The 19,847-nt window shown below is 40.2% G+C and overlaps 1 protein-coding gene across 1 annotated transcript; it reads right to left on the reverse strand.

Annotated features, from left to right (window-relative positions):
• Positions 1-17,546: 17,546 nt before the first annotated feature.
• Positions 17,547-18,670, reverse strand: LOC311176050 (heterogeneous nuclear ribonucleoprotein A/B-like). Its single transcript, XM_084241360.1, is given in 3 exon segments — positions 17,547-17,992; positions 17,995-18,439; positions 18,443-18,670. Coding segments are annotated over 3 exon segments (780 nt in total). The 5' UTR covers positions 18,641-18,670; the 3' UTR covers positions 17,547-17,855.
• Positions 18,671-19,847: the final 1,177 nt, after the last annotated feature.

Raw genomic sequence — 19,847 nt, forward strand, 5'->3', positions numbered from 1 at the left:
AAATCAGCATTGTTTTTATTCTTATTACATTTCACCTCCCCGCCCCCCCCAATTCCCTTCCTCCTTTTCTTCAGTGTCTTAAGACCTATACAGAATTCTTTCTTTTTTTTTTTATAGAGGCATGTTTTATTTATTTATTTATTTGTTTGTTTGTTTGTTTGTTTATACGTGCACTGGGTACAGTCAGAAGCACGGGAGGGTGAGAGAATTCACCAGAGCCAGAGCGGGGAGCAGAGCAGGCAGAAGGACTGAAGTACACTGCTGAGGGGAGCAGCGGGCGGCAGGAGAGGTCTGTGCGCCATGTGGGACCCTCCTCTGGTGGCCGGGGAGCAGCCGGGGATCGAACAGGTGCCGCAGAGGCTGCGGGCAGCTTCGCAACCCAGTGCTCAACCGCTGGGCCACCGGGGAGGCCCTACAGAATTATTTCTTATAATGACTTCTCCCCTCTCAGATCTTGGATGATTTTGCATTAGCAGAAGGACCATCACATTGTCCTGGATGGCCTCCCGTAACATCTTCCAGTGACTTCTGAGCCCAGCAGAACTAGACTTGGGGAAGGTCAGCAAGTAGCAAGGAGTTGCTCTGGAGCACCGTGGTGGTAATAGAGAGGGTGGGGTGGCACTTGAACTGGGTATCTAAGGTGATATATTATGCCACAATGTGAAAGTATACAGTTGGGGCAAATTTTAGGTCATGATGACAATAGTTACTAAGCAGTTACTTTCAGTCAGCTATGATTGATTCTGCCTACTAAAGTTGCTTGTTAATAGGAATAAAAGATAAAATCTCCATTATCTGCAATCACCACGTCAAATAAAGTCAAAGTAACAGACTGACCCACTTTTATTTCATTTTATTAACTTTGTTTTGAAAATTTTGAGCTATTCTCAAAGCAAAGAAATACCTGCAAGTACTTTTTTTTTAGCCCAGTGGGTATGGATTATGAGTCCAAAAGAGCTACTTTTGACATACTTGAAATCTTATTATCTGTAGTGGGTTGGAGTCTTGTTGAGAATCCTTGACTTGAGAGAATGGAGTGTATAAGTGGCCTTACCAGGAATTCCCAAAAGCTAGGAGGAAAAGCTGATGATTTGATATGATCTAAGTATCTGCAGGATGCCACGATCATGTGGTTAACTGTTGATTGGCATACTCGCCATCAGATTTGACAAGTCTTGATAATAAGTCAAATTCCCTGCACCCTTCACCCTTCCCTGTCTTTTAAATTGAGAGCCTACCTCCTCTTCAGATCTCACAGATAATATGGTAAATAAAATTCCTGTCCTTTGCTTGGCTTGCTAAAAATTTATTAGGCACACAGGAAAAGATTATAATAAAGCCAGACCTCATCATTTCAGCCAGATTTCCCCTCAAGAACATCTCCAGTCTCAAGCTCTTCATCTCTTAATCAGTGGAAATAGGGTTCTGAAGGAATGAAAGATTGAGACAGCTGAGACACTTTTCATTGTTCTGATTTCATTATGCTGTTGAGACTTGCCTAGATGTACAGTCTTTGACAATCAATTACTACTCTGGGAAGTGATTATTAAAAAGTTCACTGAATTATGGCTTTTTATGCATGACTCTGTTCTATTGCTCTTTAGGGTTAAGTGAAAAAGCTTATTAAATATCCATTTACAATGGAATCTTTGAAAATGCTAAATGGAATGCATAATTCATATAGGCTGTCACTACTACAATGCCAAATCAGTTTAGCCAAATATCAAGTAACAAGGAAATGGGAGTAAGAGGCAGTCCTAATAGAACTAGTTCTGGGCAGCCGATGGGTGCAGTTAATCAGAAAATCGAAATAGAAGTGACTTAGACAAGATGGGGGTTTATTTCTCTCTTGCATAAAGGCTATGCAAAAGGTAATATAGGGCTGACATGGTATTCTGTAGAGTCAGGGATCCAGTACCCTGCCATCTTATTGCTTTACTGACAGGGACCCTCATCCCGAATGCCATCTCGTGCTCCCAGTGTGCCTGTTTCAATCGTCACATCTGCATCCCAGCCTGCATGAAAGACATTAAACAAGGGTGTTTCTGAAGTTGGCCCCTACTTCTGCTTATATTTCACTCGCCAGAAATTAGCCACAGGACTACAGTCAAGTCATTATTTGGGCAGCTATGTGCCAAGGTTCACATTCTGTTACTATGGAAGAAGGTAGAAGAGATAATGGGGCTGTCATGGTCTCTATGGATGCTGCACCTTCTGTGGAAACTTTTATGGCTCATTTATTTCTTTTTTCAATAAAGGTTTATTGACCCCCTGCAGAGTTTAGTATTGTATTAGGTGCTAAGAGTTAAAAAGATTTTCTGTGTGACACAGTTTTTTAGTTTTAAGGAGCTAGGTAATAGAACAAGGGAATTAGCAGACAATGGAAAATATTGAAGAAAGTCCTAGGATTGCAGTCTGAAGACATGCTGGGATCCTTGAGTTGTAATTTATTTGTTCCTTAAAATGATTGGTGCCTCAGTTTCCTCCATGTCGTGGAGTTAATAACACTCGCCTTACATGGCAAAATGATTCTAAATAAAACAATATTAAATGTAATGTGGGGCCTCCCCTGGTTGAGTGCTGCTCTGTGAAGCTGTCCACAGTATCTGCAGCGCCGGTTCCCGGACGGCCAGGGAGGGTCCCACATGGCACTGCAGACCTCTCCTGTCTCGCCTGCTGCTCCCCTCAGCAGTGTATTTCGTCAGTCTGCCTGTTCTGTTCCCCACTCTGTCTCTGGTGAATCCTCTCACCCTCCTGCGCATCTGGCCTGTACCCCGGTTCTTGTATAAATAAATAAATAAATCTTAAAAAAGTCTCAGTACATACATCCACACTTGAACCACCTGCAGTCCCACCAATATAGGCCTGTTCCCCTACACCCTCAACACCATTGTGCTTTCCAATCTTTGCTATTTTGAAAGACCATTGTCTTTCCAATGCTTTTCAGTTGTGGAAACCTTTCTTAAATGATATATTCAATGAAAGTTCAATATTCCAAACACATAATGTCAGGATAGCAGTGTCTTAACAGGCAGTGAGGGTCCTGGAACCTACCTGCTCAGCCCGGCCTCCCACCAGCACGCTCTTTGGCCCCTACGACATTCATCAATCCATTCAGTTTTATTGGGTTCCTGGTATGTATGGCGCTGTAACCGACACTGGGAAACAGCATGGAGCAAATGAAGTCTCTGCTTTCTTGGGACTGGCATTCTAAAGTGAGGGGGCAGAAAGTAAACAAATAACTAATACAAATAAGTAATACCTGATGGCAGTAAGTGACACAAGGAAAAAAACAACACAGGATAAGAGAACTAGAAAATGATGGGGTAGAGGGATAGTTAAGCCAGATGGTCAGAAAGGGAATGTAAGAAACCTTGGCATTTGAGGAGAGTTCTGAAAGAAGTAATGGACCAAGTCATGTAATGCATGCATGTGGGAAGATCATTTCAGGCAGAGGGAAGAAACATCACAAACCTCCAAGGCAAGGATGTTCCTGGAGTGTCTGAGGAACTGAATGGGTCAGTGGAGGGGGAGGAATATGGTCAGGTGAAGTCAGAAATGTAGTCAAGTATGACTGATTCTGCCAACAAAAGTTGCTTGTTAATAGGAATAAAAGATAAATCAGATCAGTCATGCATGTTCTTGTCAGACCCAGCACATCCTTCTTATTGAATATACCTTGCCCATTTTATTATCCTGAATAAAACTCATAATTATCATCAACCTATCCACATAATTTCACAGATTAATATAATGCCCTATTTGTAACAGAAAGGAAAATTGGGAATAATTCATAATTAAATTATTATTTTAAAGATCTATTTATGCATAGAAGGAAATAATCCTAAATAAAACAATATTTAATGTAAACAATATTAGACCAGAGTTGTGTGTGGAGGGGAGTGGGGTGAGAAGAGTCACTGGAGACAGAGTGGGGAGCAGAACAGGCAGATCTACTGAAATACACTGCTGAGGGGAGCAGCGGGGAGGCAGGAGAGGTCTGCTGGACCATATGTGAGTTACATCTCTGGATGGGGATCAAACTCAGGCCATAGCGGTGATAGTACCGAGACTTAACCCCTATGCCACCAGGGAGGCCCTTAAATTATAGTTGTAAACAATTATACCAGAAGATATAATGAAGTTAGTAGCTGCTTTTGTCTACTGATAATGAAAGTACTTTGGTTGGGAATATAAATAGCCATCATGTATAAGACAGACCTGAAACTGATAAAGCAGTGCAGGTGGCACTAGAATATAGTTAGGGTAATTAATAGCAAACTGCCCTTTTGTGTATCTGGTAAGAGAAAGTGGAAAATAACCCAGGATGTATGCAAAAACTTTTTAAGTGGAGAAATGAGTTCTCTTTATGAGTGTAGGGTCAAACGTTCCTGTTGTGACATTGTCAAAGTGAAAAAGAAAATATCCCAAGTCAAAATCTAGTCTTCATTTTCTGAGATGTAAAGATCAGGCTGAATTAATGCTGGTTTTGGACTTGTTTGGTTTGAAATGTCTCACATTCTCCCAAGTGGAGGTGTCCAATAGGCAGCTCATTATAATTCTAGGCTTTGGGGAAGAGTTAGATGAGGACTGGAAAGATTGGAAATCAACAGTGATCAGATGGTATTTGAATTAATAAACTGGAAGAGATGACCAATTGAAAGAGTAGCGCTTAAAGAAGAGCTCTAAGGACTAAGGCTGGGGGCACGCCATTGTTCATAGGCAGAAAGAAGAGGTAGTATTGACAGAAGAAACTGGAAAAGAGAGCCAGGTGTGGAAGGAAAACTAAGAGAGGTATGTGATGTTTTGGAAGGCAAGCGAAAGTGTCTGGAAGGACACAGTAACTATTTCAAGTCTTGCTATCAAGCAAAATGAGGACTGTAAGGTTTAACGCTAGCATTTAACTACACGCACATCTATCTGATAGATTTTATTGTAATTGTGATAGGTTTTTCCTTTTTTTCTTGGGAAATCCCTGGCTCTTCCTTTCTGTTTTGTTTGTTTGTTTGTTTGTTTGTTTTACCTGTGTGTCTCTTTTACCACTCCGCTGGACACTCCCACCTCTGACACTGCTGATCACAAAATGTGTGGGTTTTTTCCTCCCCACAACAGGTGTTCTCTGAGACAGCAGGTAGGTATCTTACAGTTTAACTCAATCCTGACACTATCTACCCGGAGACGGCATCAGATCCCACAGCTTAAGCACTCAGTCCCACAAGATGCCAGACATAAGCAGTAGGTGCCTGGGTTTCCTACAACTTCTGTCCAACTTAGCTACAAATCTGAGGTTCCTGGGTTTGATTAATTTGCTGGCATGACTCATAGAATTCAAGGAAATGCTTAGTTTTTATCACCTTACTAAAGGAAATGACAAAGGATGCAGACCAACAGGCAGATGAAAAGATACATAGGGTAAGATCTGGGCGGGTCCACAGTATAGGAGATTCTGTCCCAGGGAGTCAGGGCCACATGCCCCTCCCGGTATGGTTGTTTTTGCCACCCTGTAAGCTCCTCGAACCCCTTACTGCTGGAATTTTTATGGAGGCTTCATGACTAGTCCTGATAGATCATTAGCTCCATTTTCAACCTTTCTCTTTTCTCAAGAGAATGGTGGGCGGGGCTGAAAATTCCAAGTTCCTAATCATGGTTTGGTCTTTCCTGTGGTGAGTCCTCACCCAGGGACCCATCCAGAGTCACTGCATTGAAACAAAAGATGTTCTTATCGCCCAGGAAATTACAAGGGTTTTAGGAGCTCTGTGCCAGGAACAGGCTCAGAGACTAATTACTCTCTGTTATCTCGCAGATGTCTTTTCTATTTACATTTTCAAATTGTTTATTATTATATTGGTTTTAATATGTTGATCATGTATCTCATAACCCTCTCTGAACTCCTGTATTTGTTCCAGAGGTTTGCCTGCAGAATTTGTTTTTTAAATAAAAGTAGTGACAGCGAGCACCCCTATTTTATTATTGACTTTAAAACAAAGGTTTGGTTCTTAGTTTCATCACTAAACATAACTATGATGTTTACTATAGCTTTGTGATGGATATTCTTTATTAGGCTGATATTCTTTCTCCACTTGTTAAGAATTTAGCAATTTTGAATTGAATTTTGTTGATCCCTTTTTCTGCTTCTGGTGAGATAGTCACACTTTCCTTCTTAATCATTTATTGTGAGGTAATCATCCATCTAAACTATCCTTGCATTCTGGAGAAACCTTTTTGGTTATGTTACAATATGTATTCGTAGGCTGATAGTTTTATGAGGGTTTTTGCATTTGTATTCACAGGTGAGATGGGTGTATTTTTTCCCCTTTGTATTGACTGCCCTTGTCCATTTTTGCTATCATATTGTATTAGCTGCATAAGTTAAATACTTTATATCTTTTTCCACTCTCTAAAAACAGTTTGCATAAAAGAGGGATTATTTATTCCTTGAAAGTTTGGTAATTTTCACCTGTAATGTCATCTAGGCTGGTGTCTTGAATAAAGAAAGATTTATTTTCATTATTTCAGTTTCTTTAGTGACTATTAATTTAATCAGGTTGTCAATTCCCTCCTTCCCCCAGGTCAATTTCATAACAAACTTTTCTAGATAACAATTCTTTTTATCCAAGTTTTTAATCCAACTTTTATCTAACTTTTTACCCAGGTTTCCCTGCATTTATTGGCATGAAGTTATTCATCAGTTATGTCTTCTGTTCTGTGACTTGGCCTTTTGATTTTTATAGCTGTGGAATCTGTCTCAGCATGCAGTGGGTCTGAATCTCAGTTTCCAAACACAGATGTGCAAGAAATATGTTTATTTGTCTGGGATTCAATTTGGTCTTTATTTGGAGTTCCAATTCCATTAGACTTGCAAAAATTTGGTTTTAGGCAATTTGAGAGCCCCCTCTCCATGCCTGGGATATTTACAGGCTTCCTTAAGGTCAGGTACCACACTGACCTCTATAGAGACATCCACATTTACTTTCATCTGGTGACCCACTTAAGTCTTGTTGGGAAAAGCAGTCTTGTGCATGCAGTCTTTTGACCCCCCACTTGACTACTTAAGAATGGGCTTTGGACCTGGAACCCTGCTCTACCACCAGGATAGAGTCCCTATAGCTTGTGCTGAACTGGTTGCCTTGTGTGGGAATATCTTTCCCTGTTACAGACTCAATGTGTGCTCCTTTGTTCTGCTTGTGTGCAACCCTCACTACTGTATCTGTCCCCTGCAGGGAAGGAAAGGAGACCTGTGCTATGGGGCACACAATGGAGTGTGTTTAGGCCAGTGATTCTGCCTTGACTTTCAGGAGGGACATGCTGGCCATGGGGGAACTGATGCCCACTGCAAAAGTTGATCTTTCTGTTTCTTTTCTCTATGTGAGTATGCCATTGTTCTTTCCACTCCTTGAAAAACATTGTGCTTTGTTGGTGACTCTGATACAAAGATGTGGTGGGCAGAAGTATTTGGAGCTCTAGTCTTAGTGATCAGCATCACAGACAATTGGCTGGACAGGTCTTTCTTCCATAATCAGTGCTCACAGGACCCTGCTTGCATTGTCCTTTGTTCCCACCTCCAAGGCTCCTTCAATTTCTCCCCCCTCCCTGTTGCCACTCTTGGGCACACAGAAGTCATCTTGCTGTTATGAAGCATGCTGGTAGATGGTAAATTTTGCAAGATAATGATCCCTCTGCCTGGACACTCCCACCTGGTGATTTCTGCTCTGGGATCATGCTACTTGTTGGATTCTCTATAGGTAGTAGTTAGTCCCTGATTTTTTTTTTTAAAGATTTATTTATTTATTTATATAAGCACTGGGTACAGTCAGAAGCGTGCGGGAGGGTGAGAGAATTCACCAGAGCCAGAGCGGGGAGCAGAGCAGGCAGAAGGACCGAAGTACACTGCTGAGGGGAGCAGCGGGCGGCAGGAGAGGTCTGCGGCCATGCGGGACAAGCCTCCGGTGGCCGGGGAGCAGCCGGGGATGGAACCGGCGCCACAGAGGCCGCGGGCAGCTTCGCAACCCAGCGCTCAAACCACTGCGCCACCGGGGAGGCCCCAGTCCCTGATGTTTTCTGCTCTTTATTTTACATCTGTCCCTTGTTTCATCTGGGCTTAGCCTGGGGTCTGGGTACAAGTCCCCACTCCAGGGACCCAGCCCCATCTATGTTTTCATCAGTACCCTACTAACTTCTTTTAGCACAGAAATTCAATTCTTTTCTAACTATGGATGGATGTAACAGTATTTAAACAAACTTACCCTGTTTCTCCGAAATCAATTGTGAATGTCCTACCTCTGTTTTTCTTTTCCAGAGATTCCCAGGTTTTTGAAACCTGAATGCCAGAAAAAGACTTTTGTTTTATCACTTTGTGCTCTGTGATAGCACCTTTCACACAAGGCATGGGCTCAGAATGGCCAAACTGAGTCAAAAGTCAATACTGAGGATGTGGGTTGGAGGTATCTGTTAGTGGATCCTTCAAAGTTATGTCTTCAGACTCTTCATTTGACAGATAGGAGAGCATCTTGGAGGAGTAACTGATTTGCCAAAGCCATACATAGTTAGTGACTTGTCACAAAGATGAATTTCCCAGTGCTCTAACTACTACTCGTGTGTTCTTTGATGTTATATTTAGGTTCTACAATTCAATGTATATTTTACCTACATTTTTTAACAGACCCATTTTACCCTATTTATGCCTCCCGCCTTCAACCTTCTCTTCTGATACTGTAACAGGGTGGTCCCCAGGAAAGGGGGAGGTTCCCTGCCCCACCCAAGGGAGGGTGGAGCTGAGCAGGAAGAGGAGAAGCTGCAGAAGAGACTGAGGAAGGAAGCAGGATGGAGCCAGGAGACCTGGAGGAGGCGCATGGAGCCTAGAGACATGTGAAGAAACTGCGCTTGTCTTTTGGTGGTGGACTGGGTGACACAGATGTGGGTGAGACCCATGGGGAGGTGACAATGGCAGCTTTTATCTTGATGTTGATTTTGCTCTTTTCCTTCCAGGCTTGTCTGGTTGTTTCTGGCCCTTTTCTGTGGGTCCCCACTGAGAGATGCTTTAGACTTGTGGCAGGCTTTGGAGCCTTGCTCTGGGCCAGTCCCATTTGGATGGACTTTTACCCACGAGGGGACGGGTAACTTTGGGTGCTTCATTTAGAAACTAGACTCTGCCTTACCTGTATTGTTTCCTAGTTTTATTAAAGTTCCTTCCCCTTAAAGTCTCCTACGTTTTCTATTGATGCGGCGGATGGCAGAACCCATTTAGAATAGGCAGGTTTGTGGGGTTTGGGCTGCCCCTCTCCCTGTCCTATAACAGATTTGGCGTCCAATAATAATACCAGCTAATTTGGTCTTGTATCTACAAGTTTATTTTTATTTTATTTAGTTCATTCTTTTGCTTTGTGTTTTTATATACCACATATGAGTGGAATCATATGGTGTTTGCCTTTCTCCATCGAACTTATTTTACTAAGCATAATACTCTTACCTAGATTTGAAAATACATTGTAACAGCTGCTATGAAATCATTTCAGATGCAGAATTTTCTTAGTAATTATGGATTTAGTCCTTTATGGACAAAGGTGCCCTTTTAAATGTTTACTCTTTCAGAAGAAGCATTTTCTATCATCTGTCATACTGTATTCCCTTTGTAAAACTGGACACAACTTGTTCCTTCTTGTGCCCCTATTACCTGGCACAGGCATCATGCCTTTCTGAAGGTGTTGAGTCCATCCTTTCCTTGAGGACAAAGGGCACCATTTTGGATGCTGATTCCTTGTACTGGGCTATGATAAATTGATGCCCAAGGTCTTATTGGGTGAAGGAAATGTTTGCCCCATACCCTATATTCAGTTGTACTTAAGGTTCTTTTGTGTTTTCTCTTTATAATTTTGTTTCCTCCTTCCCATTAGGCTGACAGAAGTCTGTATTTTGCTGTCAGTATTTCAGAATGTTCTAAGTAGCCCTCTCCTGTACCTCTCTTTCTTATATCTTATTTCTATTCTGTGGTAGGCTTAGAAACTAGGTAAATAAGCCTGGTAATATTGTTTGTAAAGTGATAGTAAATAGCCCCTGAGGAGGGCCTCAGGAACCTTCCTATAGGGAAGTGTGTGTGCCTGCTCTGAGGGGCCTTTGCTGACATCTCTTTTGCCTGCTTTAAGGTCTTTCCTACTTACATCCTGCTTCCTGTCTCCCCTAGATCCTGCACCATGAATAGGTAAAGAATAACTGCTTTTGCAAAACTGATTCAGAGATACTGCAAAAAATATTTTTCATTTGAATAAGCCATATTCTTAGCGTAGGGCGATTAACTAGATGCGTTGCAAATCAGAATAAAAAAATAACCATGGAACCACAGAATACCTTCGAGCAATTTGATCACTTAAGATGCAAACTATATTGCTGACCTGGGGGGCTTTTTGAACCACAGATGTCAGTTTAAACAAAACTCAAACCTAATTAAACTTTTGTTGGATAGGGTGCGAGTTTAAGAACTGGTTGGACAGCTTTTAAAACTTCTGATGGCACTTCTTCACCAGAAAACAAATAGAAGTACTCACACAGAGCACATATATTCTTTAAGGCTAACTATGAATTCTTGGTTGTATCGCTTTTTGGAAAATAAGGGACAAGTTCCTTCACACAGATTAATGTTTACAATGCTTAAATATTTTCTTCACTTAGTTGTTACATTGTAAAACGGAGGTGAAACATTTTCTAGTCTCCTATACTCCCCACCTTCCCCCCACCCTTTCTGTCCTTTTCTCTCTCTCACCCCTCTTAACACTACTTGGAAGATGCTCTTAGTTTCCTGTCACTATGCATTTGAATGTTTAAGTAAACATAGTCAACCTTTTCAATATTCACTTGGCCCTTAGAAGAAACTAAATTTATATACATATATATTTTTTATTCATGATTCACTTTTGGGTCATTTACGAATATGATGAATTTTCCTTTCATAAATATTTATCAAGTACCAAATATTAGGGATATGTAATTTCCTCTGTGTGTGTGTGTGTATGTGTGCATGTGTTTAAATATATAAAATTGAAAGGAATAGTTCTGCATGTGAATTGTTTAGTCTGTCTCAGTACAGAGGGCAAGGTTGGAATCAAGTTAAGGTGGATGCAGAAACTAGAGGGAGATGAGGCTGTTAGGGCAGGCAATGGTCAGCTTGTGGCCATGGGTAGGAGCGTGGTTCTGACAGTACTGGTTTTAGGGAGAGGAGTGAAGTGATAAAATGAATGTTTTAGGAAGATCATCATCATGGACTGGTGGGAAGCAAGAGTTAGACAGAAGCCTTAATTCAAAAAAAAAAACAAAAACAGATTGAATTAAGGCAGAGCAGTATGGCTGGAGAACAGAGCCCAAGTGACAGGCATAGTGAAGAGATATTCAGGTGACAGGCTCAAAATTGGGTCACGGAGAAGCCGGTAGGCCACGATGTTGAACTAGATGAAGTGGCTCTTAGAGGTAAAAAAAAATGATGTCAGAAATTTCTTAATAGTTTGATATAATCCATTGTAGCAAGTTGAGGAGTGAAGATGAGGACCTGACTAGAGTATAATTTTCAGTAAGATTATCTGTGATAGAAAGACATGGAATTGGACTGTAACTAGAAAAGGTTATAGGGGCCTCCCCGGTGGCACAGCAGTTGAGCGCTGTGTTGCGAAGCTGCCCACAGCCTCTGCAGTGCCGGTTCGATCCCCGGCTGCTCCCCGGCCACCGGAGGAGGGTCCCACTTGGCACACAGACCTCTCCTGCCGCCTGCTGCTCCCCTCAGCAGTGTACCTCGGTCCTTCTGCCTGTTCTGCTCCCCACTCTGGCTCTGGTGAATTCTCTCACCCTCCCGCGCTTCTGACTGTACCCAGTGCTTGTTTAAATAAATAAATAAATAAATAAATAAATAAATAAATAAATAAATAAATCTTTAAAAAAAAAAAGAAAAGGTTGTATAAGGATTTTCTTCAAAAGTATGGTCAAGTGAGGACGGACGATGGAGGGAGAGAAAGAGATTGAAGATACAAGAAGAAATGGATTTATGTTGTCATTTATTTCATTGCTTTATTTTTTTTTAATTTAAATTTTTTTTGGTCAAAGGAATATGTAAACATAGTTTTTTAAAAATCATATAATACTACTGGGCTTAGAGCAACAGTTTCATATCAAACATTTCCATTCCTGCTATCCCTCTCCTCCCAGACAGCCACTTTAAGAACCTTTATCTATTTCATCTTATACAGATCTTTAAGTTTGTTAACCACATTTTAATGTTGTTAATCTCTTACTTTTCTTCATATTACATAACAGCCCTTGTTTTCATTTCATGAAATATGACCCTCAAATGCTTTTCCTATCATTCACCCCCATTGATGGCACACACACACATTCCTATCTTTTCCAATATAGTTAATTAAATTTTTTTTTGGTATTTGCAATATTATATTTAGTTCTCAAAGGTAGCACTTTCGTTCTTTTTTTTTTTTTTAAAGATTTATTTATTTATGCATACAAGAGCTGGGGTGCAGGCCAGAGATGCAGGGGGTGAGAGGATTTATCAGAGACAGAGTGGGGAACAGAACAGGCAGATCAACCGAAGTACACTGCTGAGGGGAGCAGTGGGGCAAGTCAGGAGAGATCTGTTGTGCCAGGTGGGTTGCTCCCTGGCCGGCTGGGGATTGAACTTGTGCTGCAGAAGCTGTGGATTGCTTCATAGTGCAGTGCTTTAACCCCTTGCGCCACCAGGGAGGCCCAGCACTTTTGTTCTTGAGTCGCTTCTTTTTTTTCCTAAAGTTGATAATTGCAGAAGTTTCTACAACCCTTACTAAGTTTTTTACTGGCAGATCACTGATTTATCCTAAAACTCTAGTACAAACATAAGTGTCCTTTTAATATGTTCAGGCACATTGGACTGTCTTACATTTTCTTTTCTGGAGACATTGCTTTGGGAGCTCTTTGATTTCCTGTTCCATCAGGATTAGTAGCTCCCTGGCCACTATGCTGTGGCCCTGTCATCTGCCTTCAGCAGCTGTTGCCTGGCTCCCATGTCTTCCTTTTTCTTGATTTACTAACTAACAGGAAAATATAGATGGGAAGTACATCTTTTAAAGATTTTACCTCTGAAAACTTTTTCATTTTACTTTGACTTAATAGTTTGCCCATGTATTGCTAAGTTGGAAATCATTTGGACAAAGAATCTCGTAAGCATTTTTCAATCTTCTAAGATCTGTGGTTGCAGGTGAGAAATCCAGTGATGTTTTCATTTCTGTTTTTTTTCTTTTTCTCAGTGACAGTGTTTCCTCTCTTCCAAAACTTTCTCCCCATGTTTTCTGACTTTCACCATGACAACACTTAATATGCTTCCTTTTCCATTCATTTGTGGTGGGCCTTCAGTATCACTGTTATTCTAATAATTCACATCCTTCAGTTCTGGGAAATTTCCTTTTACTATTCCTTTAAAAATATTTTCTTTTTCTCTCCCTCCTCTTCTCTCTCTCTCTCTCTCTCTCTCTCTCTCTCTCTCTCTCTCTCTGTCCTTTATTGCTGCAGCATTGGTTTATAACACTATGTATGTTTTAGGAATACGGGTCCACATTCCTTCAAAATGCATGTTACCACCCATACCCACCACGAAAAAAGTAATAATACTCCACCACAGTCCACTGATAATTCTCTTTCCTGAACTCCTATTGTTGGGAAACTGAAACTCTGAGTCATTCTCTTATTTGAATATATTTCTCTTCTATTTCCCTCCACATTGTTCTCAGCTTTATCTCCTTTCTTTCTATTCAAGTATTCATTCCTCCTAGCATGTTTTATTTTCAACATTTATTTTCAGCTCTGGTGTGGGAGACACAGCGTAGAGGCAGATCTAAGGAGGCTGCATTAGCTCCACTTGCTAATGGAGATTGGAGGTTGGTGCCTCCAATTTCTAAATCTTTCTGAGGTTCTATATTTTTATATGTAATTTCTAAATCCATACTAAGTATCTGTTCTGCTTCTGAGATGTCATTTTGTAAAATGTGGTTACATATCCTAGAGAGGCTTTGGTGAAACAATAAGGAAATATTTATGAGGCATTCTTGTGTCAGCTTACCAGTGTCTATTGTTATTTCTTGATTTATTTATATATTAGCAATTTATATGCATTTACATAAATCATAAGAAATAACTATGTTGGGGCCTCCCTGGTGGCGCAAGAGGTTAAGCACCACACTACGAAGCCATCTGCAGCCACTGCAGCACAAGTTCGATCCATGGCTGTACAGGGAGCAACCCACATGGCGTGGCAGACTTCCCCTGACTCGCCTGCTGCTCCCCTCAGCAGTGTATTTCAGTCCATCTACCTTTTCTGCTTCCCACTCTGTCTCTAGTGAATCCACTCACCCCTAGCATCTCTGGCCTGTACCCCAGCTCTTGTATGCATAAATAAATAAATCTTTAAAAAAAAAGAAATAACTATGTTATAGAATCCATTTTGGGGCTCTTACTGTCTTTCAAATTATGTTCAAAGTAAACTTCCTTTTATAAATTTGTTCCCAATTAGAAGATTGTTTATTTAAAGGAATGTCTTCTTTTTTTTTTTTGAAGTGATTTTATTTTTTATTTATTTTATTTATTTTTTTATATTTAAAAATTTTTTTTTACCATCTTTATTTTATTTTATTTTTTAAATTTTTTTAAATAATAAATTTTATTTTTATATTCCCCATACAATTGCAACCCCCCCATTCTGACCCCAATCCCTCCCCTCCCGCCCCTCACCCCCCAAAAAGTGTCTCTGGTTCATAGTTTTTTGTTGATTTTGATTTTCGCTTTCTTATAGTTATTCATTTTTCTGGTCCCTTATTTAGGTTTTCTAGATTCCTGCTATGAGTGAGACCATCCGGTATTTTTCTTTTTCTTTTTGGCTTATTTCGCTGAGCATGATCCCTTCCAGCGCCATCCATGTTGCTGCAAATTGCATGTGTTTATCTTTTTTGAATGCTGAGTAATATTCCATGGTATATATGTACCACATCTTCTTGATCCAGTCATCTATTTTTGGGCATTTGGGCTGTTTCCAAAGCTTAGCTATTGTAAACAGTGCTGCTATAAACATAGGGGTGCAGGTGTTCTTTGGAATTGATGTTTCTGTGTCCTTTGGGTAAATACCTAGGAGTGGAATTGCTGGATCATATGGAAGCTCTATGTTTAGTAGGTCCAGAAATCTCCACACAGCTCTCCATAGTGGTTGGACCAGTTTGCACTCCCACCAACAATGCAGAAGAGTTCCTTTTTCTCCACACCCTCGCCAACACTTGTTGTTGCTAGTTTTTTTAATATGTGCCATTCTCACTGGTGTAAGATGGTATCTCATGGTAGTTTTGATTTGCATTTCCCTGATTACAAGTGATGTTGAACATTTTTTCATATGCCTGTTGGCCATTTGCATTTCCTCTTCAGAGAAGTTTCTTTTTAGCTCTTCTGCCCATTTTTTGACTGGATTATTTTCTTTGTTGTTGCTGAGTCTCATCAGCTCTTTGCAGATTTTTGTGATCAGTCCTTTATCATTAGTGTTGGGTGCAAAAATGTTCTCCCAGTTGGTGGGGTTTCTCTTTGTTTTTGTTATTGTCTCTTTTGCTGTACAGAAGCTCTTTAATTTGATGTAGTCCCAGCTGTTGATCTTTGCCTTCACTATCACTGCTTTGGGTGATGTGTCTGTAAAGATGTCTTTGATGTGCAAATCATGTAGTGTTTTGCCTATATTTCCTTCTATATATTTTATGGTTTCAGGTCTTATGTCTAGTTCTTTAATCCATTTTGAGTTGATTTTTGTGTATGGTGTGAGGTAGTGGTCAAGCTTCATTCTTTTGCATGTAGCGACCCAGTTTTCCTAGCACCATTTATTGAGCAAACTTTCTTTGCTCCAATGCATAGTCTTTGCTCCTTTGTCAAAGATTAGTTGACCATAAATCTGTGGGTTTATTTCTGGATTTTCTATTCGATTCCATTGGTCTGTGTGTCTGTTCTTGTTCCAATACCATGCAGTTTTGATGATTATGGCTTTGTAGTAGAGTTTGAAGTCTGGGAGTGTGATGCCTCCATTCCCTTCTTTTTTTTTCAGGAGAGCTTTGGCTATTCGGGGTTTTTTGTGATTCCATATGAATTTCATCAATAATTGTTCTATTTCTTTGAAGAATGCCATTGAAATTTTGATTGGAATAGCATTGAATCTGTATATTGCTTTTGGAAGGATGGCCATTTTAATAATGTTTATTCTTCCCATCCATGAGCAGGGGATGTCTTTCCATTTCTTTGTGTCTTCTTCTATTTCTTTTAACAGTGTTTTATAGTTTTCTTTGTATAGGTCCTTTACCTCTTTTGTTAGATTTATTCCCAAATATTTGATTTTTTTTGTTTCAATAATAAAAGGGATGGTTTTTTTGATTTCTTCTTCTTCAGATTTATTGTTTGTGTATAGGAAGGCTACTGACTTTTGTGTGTTGATTCTGTATCTTGCCACTTTACTGAACTGATTGATGAGTTGAATTAGCTTTTCTGTGGAGTTTTTGGGGTTCTCTATGTATATTATCATATCATCTGCCAATAGTGATAGTTTGACTTCTTCTTTTCCTATTTGGATTCCTTGGATGTCTTTCTCTTGTCTTATTGCTCTGGCTAGGACTTCCAGTATTATATTGAAGAGCAGTGGTAAGAGTGGACATCCTTGTCTTGTTCCAGATCTTAATGGAATTGCTTTCAGCTTTTCACCATTGAGAATGATACTGGCTGTTGGCTTGTCATAGATGGCCTTTATGATGTTGAGGTATGTTCCTTGTATCCCAAGAATTTCAAGGGCTTTTATCATGAATGCGTGTTGCACTTTGTCAAAAGCTTTCTCAGCATCTATTGATATTATCATATGGTTTTTATATTTCTTTTTTTTTTTGATGTGTTGGATAACGTTGATTGATTTTCGGATGTTGAACCATCCTTGTGTCCCTGGAATGAATCCTACTTGGTCGTGGTGAATTATCTTATGGATACATTGTTGGATTCTGATAGCTAAAATTTTATTGAGGATTTTTGCATCAGTGTTCATTAGGGAGATTGGCCTGTAGTTTTCCTTTTTTGTGTTGTCCTTGTTTGATTTTGGTATGAGTGTAATGTTGGCTTCATAGAACGTGTTTGGTATTGTCCCTTCCTTCTCAATTTTTTGGAAGAGTTTGTGAAGGATAGGCACTAATTCGTCTCTGAATGTTTGGTAGAATTCATTTGTAAATCCATCAGATCCTGGGCTTTTGTTTTTGGGGAGGTTTTTGATTACCATTTCAATTTTGCTGCTTGTAATTGGTCTGTTTAGGTGTTCTATTTCTTCTTTATCTAGCTTTGGGTGATTGTAGAGTTGTAGGAATTTGTCCATCTCCTCTAGATTGTTGAACTTGTTTCCATATAACTGTTCATAGTAGTTACTGATTATTCCTTTGATTTCTGCTGTGTCCGTTGTGATTTCTCCTCTTTCATTTGTGATCCTGTTTATTTGTGCTTTCTCCATTTTTTCCTTTGTGAGCCTGGCTAGAGGTTTGTCTATTATATTGATTTTTTCAAAGAACCAGCTCTTGGTTTCATTGATCTTTTGGATTGTTTTTTTAGTTTCAATTTCATTTATTTCTGCTTTGGTTTTTATTATTTCTTTTCTTCTACTGGTTTTGGGGTTTTTTTGTTGTTCTTTTTCTAGATCTTTGAGCTTCGAGATTAGGTTGTTTCTTTGAGTTCTTTCTTGTTTCTTTCTTTTTTTTTTTTTGCCAAGTTAAATTTGGTACATAATTGTTTGTGTTCACTTGATATCCAAACAAAGCGTGTGCGGTCAGTTGGGCACTCCTGCAGAAGCCTCAGTATGGCTTGTAGTTATTCTGGTGGCCACCGCGTCGCTGGCTCTTCCCGTAATTTGTACTACCCTGACTGTAGTCGTAGCCGGGGCCATAGCCGTAATAGCCATAGGGCGAGTAGTCGTAGCCGCCATAGCCGGGCCGTAGCCCTGCTGGTAGCCATAGCCCTGGTTCCAGTAGTTGCCGTAGCCCTGATTCCAACTCTGACTCTGACCTCCACTTCCACCACCTCCACCACTACCACGGTTTCCTCGGTTGCGGTTCCCGCAACCCCCAGAACCATACTGCTGCTGCTGATAGACCTCTTTGGGCTGGGCCACCTTGATTTCACACTTGCTTCCACTGATGGTATGGAACTTTTTCTCCAGAACTTTTCTCACAGGTTCCTCTTCTTTGAAGGTGATGAAGACAAAACCCCGTCTCTTATTTGACTTAGGATCCATTGGAAGTTCAATGGCCTCGATCTCCCCAAACTCGCCAAAATATTCTCTAATCTTCTCCTCAGTGGCTTCAAGATTCAGACCCCCCACAAAAATTTTCTTTACCGGATCCTTCTTCATAGCCATGGCCTTTTTAGGGTCAATGACTCAGCCATCCAATCTGTGCTCCTTCTGGTCCAGTACTTTTTCCACACTGGCTGCGTCTTTGAAAAGGATAAACCCAAACCCTCTTGACCGGCCAGTGTTGGGATCCATTTTTATTGTACAGTCAACGACCTCTCCAAATTTGGTAAAATAATCCTTTAGGTCCTTTTTGCTGGTATCCCAGCTCAGGCCACCAACGAACATTTTTCCCGCGTCGTCCTCGTTCTTGCTGGCATTTATCTGGTCGCCCTCGATGTGAGCTTCTATTGCTATATATTTTCCTCTTATTACTGCTTTTGCTGCATCCCATACATTTAGGATATTGGTGTCCTCCTTGTCATTCAATTCAAAGAATTTTTTAATTTCCTCTTTGATCTCCTCATTAGTCCAGTGGTCTTCCAGTAGTGTGGTTTTTAGTCTCCATGAGGTAGGAAAGTTCCTTGCCGTCTTTTTATGGTTTATTTCTAGTTTGATGCCTTCATGGTCAGAAAAGATGGTTGATATGATTTCAATCTTGGTGTATCTGTTGATGTTTGTCTTGTGCCCCAGTATGTGATCGATCCTGGAGAATGATCCGTGTGCGCTTGAGAAAAATGTGTACTCCATTTTTTTGGGGTTTAGTGTTCTATAGATGTCTGTTAAGCCCAAATGCTCTAGGTCCTTATTTAGAGCTTTAGTTTCTTTACTTATTTTTGTCTTGTTGATCTATCCATTGTTGATAGTGGTGTGTTGAAGTCTCCCACTACATATGTGTTTTCTCTGATGTCTGTTTTCAGAGAGGACAACAGTTGTCTGATATATTTTGGTGCTCCTTCGTTTGGTGAGTATATGTTAATGAGTGTTATTTCTTCTTGAAGTATTGTCCCCTTGATCATAATGTAGTGACCATTGGGGTCTCTTTATTTTTTTGAGTTTGAAGTCTGTTTTATCTGATATAAGTATAGCTGTTCCTGCTTTCTTTTTTGGTCCATTTGCTTGTAGGATTGTTTTCCATCCTTTAACTTTGAGCCTATTTGTAGCTAAATGTGTTTCCAGGAGACAGCAAAAGGTTGGATTTTGTTTCTTAATCCAGGCTGCAACTCTGTGTCTTTTTATTGAAGAGTTTAGTCCATTTACATTTAGAGTTAATATTGATATGTTAGCATTTGTATTTACCATTGTGTTTGTCTTTCCTTTGATTTTATTTATTCTTTTAATAACTTTTTTTTTTTTGGCCTTCTTTCGTTGTTATTCGTCCCTCTGAGGTTCTGGCTTTAGGATTCCTTGTACTATTTTTTGGAGTGGGGGTTTAGTCGTAATGAAATTCCAGAGTTTCTCTTTGTCTGGGAAGGTCCTTATTCTTTCTTCATAGATGAAGGAGAGCTTTGAGGGATAGAGTATTCTTGGTTGGCATCTGTTTTCTTGGAGTCTG

The sequence above is a fragment of the Talpa europaea genome (genome assembly GCF_964194135.1).
Source record: "Talpa europaea genome assembly, chromosome: 8".
Classification (NCBI taxonomy): Eukaryota; Metazoa; Chordata; class Mammalia; order Eulipotyphla; family Talpidae; genus Talpa; species Talpa europaea.